Below are 6,529 nucleotides of genomic sequence, written 5' to 3'. Positions count from 1 at the left end.
TTCTGCTACCTTTCATTTCATTTTATTTGTATTATTTTATTTTATGTAATGTTTTGTTTTTTAAAATGAAATGGATAAATACTTTATAAAAAAATTATATGTGACAGGGTCACAGATCATTTTCTTGAAAAGGAATGGAGGGTATAATTTATAAACCGACACGTTTTATTATGTAGGCCAAAATTGAGCTTCCTCTTCTTGAAAGACCAGCATCCTCCACTGCCTGAAACATATGTGAACTGATGCATAGATTATCGGTAGCATGCCTGTAACGTGTGTGCCTCAGTTATCAGCAGCACGTTGGCATCAGCTAAAAAAAATTTGAGCACATTCGACGTGTCTTTCCAGCCAGTCATCGTGCTGGCAACTTATTCATAACTTACAACTACCTTACTCCAACATGAAGGCCAAAATGTGCATAAGTTGTCCAAAATGGTTCAACTATCTTGAGGTGCCATTTTTCAAAACCAATATTAGATAATGTTGCTGCTTTTTGTTACAAAAAATATACAATGCTCCTACGAAAGACTGCAACATGAAGTGTTGTGAAGACGCTGAAGTGGGAATGTCAGAAACTGTAGTCCCTAAAGAGAGAAGCCAGTTTTGAAGCATTTAAAAAGACTATGATGCAGAGTCAAACTTATTTTGGTATTGAACATTTTCATAACAACTGAAAGTAACATGGTTACTTGAAAACTGAACTTATGTGCCTGGAAAATACATTATCCCCCCAACCTTAAGAGAAAATCTTGTAAAGTGTTATATATACACAGTATATATATAGCATTTTCATAACAACTGAAATTAATATAGTTACTTGATTGTGGTATTGAACTTATGTGCCTGGAAAATACATAATTCCCCCTTTGCTTAATATTTTACTACTTTCCTCAAGTCATCATCATCATCATGGTCGACAAGCTGAACATATGAACCTCTGACTCAATCTTATTTTATTGGTCTAAGAGTGAGGGTAGCCAACATTGTTTTTTTGTTTTGTTTTGTTTTATTTTAGATGGGATCATTTTGAATTGAAAATATCAAAACACCACACATTTAGAGTTTGATAGTTGGATAAATATATTTACCACCAGCAATTGGCGCCTCAAGGGTGTTTATTTACTTTTTAAAGTTGATTTTTCCAACTAACTGGTTTGAACCTTTTAGGAGTTTTGACCTTTATAAATATTTAACTGAAATTAAAACCAGAACTTGCTGTAATACAACCAATTACACAGCAAGCAAAGCCTCCTTGATTCAGTCAGGTGTTGGATGGTGTTTTTTGACTGCTCAGCAAAGATCTAAGACTTAAATTAGTAAAAGTTTTAGTAATTTTATTGTAATACAGTAAAATGACAGTATACAGTTCATTTTTGTCTGCAGACAAAGATGTGTTATACCTGTGACCTGTGCCGGTCTCAGCTGGTTGGTTGCACCTGACAGCGATGGACCTCAGCGTACATAACAAATTGTGCACGCTGCACTATGCATTTTAAACTGTCTCTATATGATGAACTGCAGCCAGTGGGGCAGTGCCGGTGGTATTTGCAAAGCCGAGGGGATTCCGTCCAGGGCCCCTGCATGCTTCTGCTACGTTTTGCTTTCTGCAATCCAAACAACAAAGTGACCTTTCTTAATAAGACATAGAGCTCCATGCAGGAAGTACCTAAATACAAACAACCAAGTCTGCAAAAATGTTTGCTTTTTTTTTTTGGTCTTTCTCCCTGACTGCAGGTGTCCTTGGCACTGGGTTTTCTGGTTCTGACTGCAGGCATCGTGTCCCTCTCAGTCAAGTTCTCCACCCCCCACAAAATCGAGTCTTTCGGAGAAGGAGACCTGTTCTTTGTGGACAGCCAGGCCATCAGCTTTAACAGGGGGCTGTACCTCAGCTTTGCGGCCGGGATCTGCTTGTCCTGCCTGGGCTCTGCGCTGGTGGTGATGGGGGTCGCTGTCTGGATCCTCCCCAGGACCAACTTGAAAGAAAGGCTGTTCCAAAGGTCGAGAGAAGGGGAACAGAGAGAAGAGGCAGGGTCAAAGTTGAGAGGATTTAGGGATGCTGGGGATGTGATTACTAATCCTCCAGATACAGAGGACAGGAAGATTCCCTTTACTCTGTCAAAAGTGAAAAATGTGCAGCCATCTTAAAAAAACAGACACAGCTGTCTTACAGGTTGCACGAGCTTGTGATCTTGTTTACAGTATATGGTCTCTCCATTGTCTGTGATCTGTTTTATAAAACTACTGTGACCCATTACGACCTGACGGGACGTGTTTTAAGGCTCAATGCAGCATCTGTGTTGCATCCACACTTTAAAGACACAAAAAGGATTTCTGAAATATTAATACACATAAGAGGAGAATCACTAATATAGGCTAGAAGCTAAACATCGCTACAGTATTATGATTTCTTTCTTTTGTGAAAAAAAATGTGAAGGCTTTTTGTTTAACAAAACCTTGGGTCGTAAAGGTAAAGTGAGCTGAAGAATCAATGTTTAAACAGAAGATCTGGATTCTTTTCAATAGATGCAAATTAAATAGCGTGAAGAAGGCTGAACAAATCACACAGTGACCTTGATGCTTTTGTTCCTTTATGCCTGACATCATAGAGACATAGTAGTCGCCTATAGGCTCTTTGTTTAGTGCACATGTGCTGTTTTTGAAAGGGACACAGATCAATCCATTCCAAAACAAAATTTTAAGACCAGTTGAAAAATGAATTCACATTTTGCACTGTTGCATTTTAAGAAGGTTCCAAGTGGAGTTTTGGTATGCAGAAAGAAATGGGAGTGAGACAAACTTAGAAACTTCTTGTGATTCAACCGTGCAAAACGTGAGTTCTTGACATTTTTCAACTGGTCTTAAAATTTTGATCAGGAGTGTAGCTCATTGGGTGGAACTGTAATGAATGATCAAACTGAATTCACACAAATATTGGTGACCTTTCCATAATGTGGAAGGTTTTATGCATCAGGATATAAAGGAACAATAACGATTTGTGTCACTATTTATTTAACAAAAACTATGCCAGTTTGTTTTATTTTCACTGCCATAAAAAGCAGGCTGATTCATGAAAATCCCTGTGTTTGTATGTGAATTGGTTTGTCTGTCTGTTAGAAAAATAACTCCTGAAGTCATGAATAGAAATTGAGTGAAAAACAAAGTTACAAAAATTGGCTACAGCTCAGTCAGTTCTAATGAAACTGAGTTAAAATGTGTGGTAGTAGCTGAAAATGTTCCTCCTCACTAAGAGATCAAGCTAATATTTTGTCTACACTGCAAAAAAATCCATCTCATTATTTACAATCTTATTATATTACATTATATTATTTTCTTATTTCGAGACATCTTACCAAGTGCTACTAGCTTACTGCACTGGACGATTATTTCACTTAATTTGAGAAGATTCAGACTAGTTTTAGATGGATATTTTTTGCACTGTATAAAACGTTGCTTTAGCTTCAACATCCCAGAACATTTTACTCAGGCTGAGGTCCTAACTGATTCTTTTTCTCGTCAGTTATTCTGGTGTCATCTTTTTGTTGCACAGCCCAATTTCAGACTCGTAAAAGTAGCATTTAACTCTTTCCCAATTTAATTAAGTGTGAGTCATGAAACTCACACCATCGTGCCTAAACATTGGGATTAGAAATTTGTATTTATCTGCAGAGTGTAATATTCAGCTAAACGTGTAGTTCTGCCTTATGGTAAAAATAAAAATACAGATTTTAGGGAAAACATTGTTGCAAATATCTTGTTCAATTGTGTTTGTGTTTTTTTCTAAGAAAGAATGATTTTATTTAGAAGAGTTATATTGTCATAAATTTAACAATGTTCTTACTAAGGCCTGTATAGTCTAAGATTGTTTTAGAGTATTGCACAGTCTTTCCGTAAAGTGATGAAAAAGACCACTTGTAGGAAGCCTGATAAATGTGTTGAATGTTTTCTACTCGCGCCACATTATCCTCATTGTAGAAAAATGAACACATTGTTTGTGTATTTTTGTCTGAATAAACAATGATGCAATGTAATGTGTTGCTGTTTGAGGTATTTCTAATTAGATGTAAAAATTAGCCAAAAAAGTACCTTAAAATTTAAAAACATGAATGAGGTATATTTTTGTTTTTACCTGCATGTGACTGTTTTTCCTACTTCTGCATTCCTCCTATTTGTCTTTATTCATTTTACTATTTACCACATCACCTGTCTATACAGTAGCAATACTGTATAAAACAATTGTCAGTTGAACTCCGATACGCACAGACTGACATCCAGAGGAGGGTTAAAATAAAAAAAGACATTACCGATGTGTCTCTCCAGCTTCACATAGCTGCACTTTTGCTCAGCCTGCCGTACAGAACAGCATGTGTAGTCACATTCGCTGTCACTCACCCGCTCACCCACACATTCATTTGTGCTCCATTGACAGTATCACCTATTTTCTCCCCACAGTAATCCCACTCTGTAATTGCCTGCAATCTGTGTATCCAGGCAACAGTTGGGCTTTAAGTGCTCTATTTTGAACTCAGAACAAAGACTCCTTACTGATTGGTCCCTCACATCCCCTTTCTTTATTATTACACCTATCAGATTTGTGTTGTTTACAGGCATACAGAGTGGTAAGATGTAAGTGCCTGCAGCGCAGAGGTAAAAGGAAATTGCACTGGCACCGAGGCCACCTGTCCATTTGGATCCCCTTATTTACTGTGAATGAAAAAATTTAAGTGTACATAATGGACCAGCCATAATGTCCAGGTATAAAAGCATTAAATGCTACTGTTTGTGTTTTATTGTTTTTGATGTTTCTTTCTTTTTGAAAAATAAAAAGGAAATGAAGTGGGGTAAAGACACCAGGGAAGGCCAGTGATTGAAATAAATTTGTGATCTGTAAATCAACTTTGTTAGATCCATTCAATGAAAACAGATGATACAGATGTGGAAACTATTTTGGTTTTAGCAACATAACTAAAGAAGCTTAAGTATGTTTTACATTTAGTTCAGTTGTTCATCATTTGGTGTTATATGGCTTCTTGTACCTGATCATTGAGAAACTGTTGTGTCACATCTATTCAGTATTCTAACAATTTCTCTAAGATCTTTCATTGAACTCAATGGACCAAACGTGTACAGTTACTAATGCAATACAATTTATTGATGGTTTTTGAGTAAGGCAGCCTTTCAATGACAACGCTGCAATCCCAAAACAAACGCAACATTTTTAGTGAATTTCCAGCCTCAAACTTGTCACCCCGTGACTAGGTACCAAAGGGCAGCATATAGTTTCTCTCCACTTGGTAGTGTTGTAGTCAAGACCACCTAATTTGAGACCAAGTCAAGACCAAGACTGGAAAAAAGGAAACTAGTGCCTGTAGACAGATAGCTGACTTAAAATGTATAGCTAATAGGAGAGAGGATGATTGTAACACAGGGTGAGTTGTAACGCCACCAGTTCGACTATTTAGAGAGCAGCTAGAAGTCATGTGATAATTTCAAAATTAAGGCACTCACTTCCTCACATGTGGATATCAGGGTTGAAAGTTGGTGTGTTCAAATTTTAACAAGAAAATATATATATTTTGAGGTAAAGTAATTTTTTGGACCAAATGTATATTTTTTTTGGTTCCAACACAGTTACAGCTAGAATCATAAAACTGATGTAAGTTAAAAAGGTATCTTCTCAAGCAAAATGTGATACATTTTTCCTCAGCTAATTTCAAAGCACAATGCTAATACAGCTAGCTAAACAATGGCTGACAGGTGTGGGGTGGGTTGTAACACTAATACAAGCACGTCAGATCTGTGGAGAAAGAACATGGGATTTCCCATATACACTGATGAGATACTACAAATTACTACCGACTGAGGAAACAGGGATCCAGTGATCTTACCAGTGTTTGTTACAGAAGTAGCAAAGTTTTCTGAGGCACAAGAAAAGATCTTTTGACTATTTGAGACTAGCAGCAGACTGACAAATTAGCCTGGGGAGAGAACTAAAATGGGTGTTTGACATTATTTAAAAAAATGACATTGTTCTGGGTCAGGGCTCTCAAGTTTTGACCTGAGCTTGGAGTGAGATTTTGAGCCGCTGAACACTGCTGCCAACTCCTCAGTGAGAAAAGTTGCTTTTGGCTGTCCTAAAAGTTGCTAAATAAGGCCATTGTCCAATTTGCGTTTTTGGACTTTTGCCAACAATTGTGATCAGGGCTGTATGGTATTTAATGGAGAAAACATTGTGTAAAATCATTCTGTCAGGGGGTCTAGGGGTCCTCCCCCAGACATTTTGAATGAATTAGATGCCATTTCCTGCATTCTGGTGTATTTTAACAGGCTGTTAAACAGACTTTTACACAAGGAAACACTTGGTGAGTAGTCTATAGGTCAAGTGGAAGGAGTTCTCAAACATTTTGGGTCTGGGGAACCCCTTACAAGAGTGAAAAATTCCAGGGACCCCCTCACACAAGGCATGCTGTTTTAAAAATAATTTACTGTCATTTTAATCCCTGAATTGCATGGGAATAGAAGAGAGGATTCA

The 6,529-nt window shown here is 37.3% G+C and overlaps 1 protein-coding gene across 1 annotated transcript in view; it reads left to right on the top strand.

Moving 5' to 3' along the window:
* Positions 1 to 4,028, top strand: part of nrsn1l (neurensin 1-like) — a 12,462-nt gene extending 8,434 nt beyond the window's left edge. Inside the window, exon 4 of the mRNA XM_014028415.1 lies at positions 1,735 to 4,028. Coding sequence (XP_013883869.1) covers positions 1,735 to 2,145 — 411 coding nt within the window. The 3' untranslated portion in view covers positions 2,146 to 4,028. The remainder of the gene's footprint in view (positions 1 to 1,734) is intronic.
* Positions 4,029 to 6,529: the final 2,501 nt, after the last annotated feature.

This window comes from Austrofundulus limnaeus, unplaced genomic scaffold, assembly GCF_001266775.1.
Source record: "Austrofundulus limnaeus strain Quisiro unplaced genomic scaffold, Austrofundulus_limnaeus-1.0 Scaffold759, whole genome shotgun sequence".
Lineage (NCBI taxonomy): Eukaryota > Metazoa > Chordata > Actinopteri > Cyprinodontiformes > Rivulidae > Austrofundulus > Austrofundulus limnaeus.
Note: the sequence above shows the minus strand (reverse complement) of the source record. Positions and strands in the feature narration are given on the sequence as shown.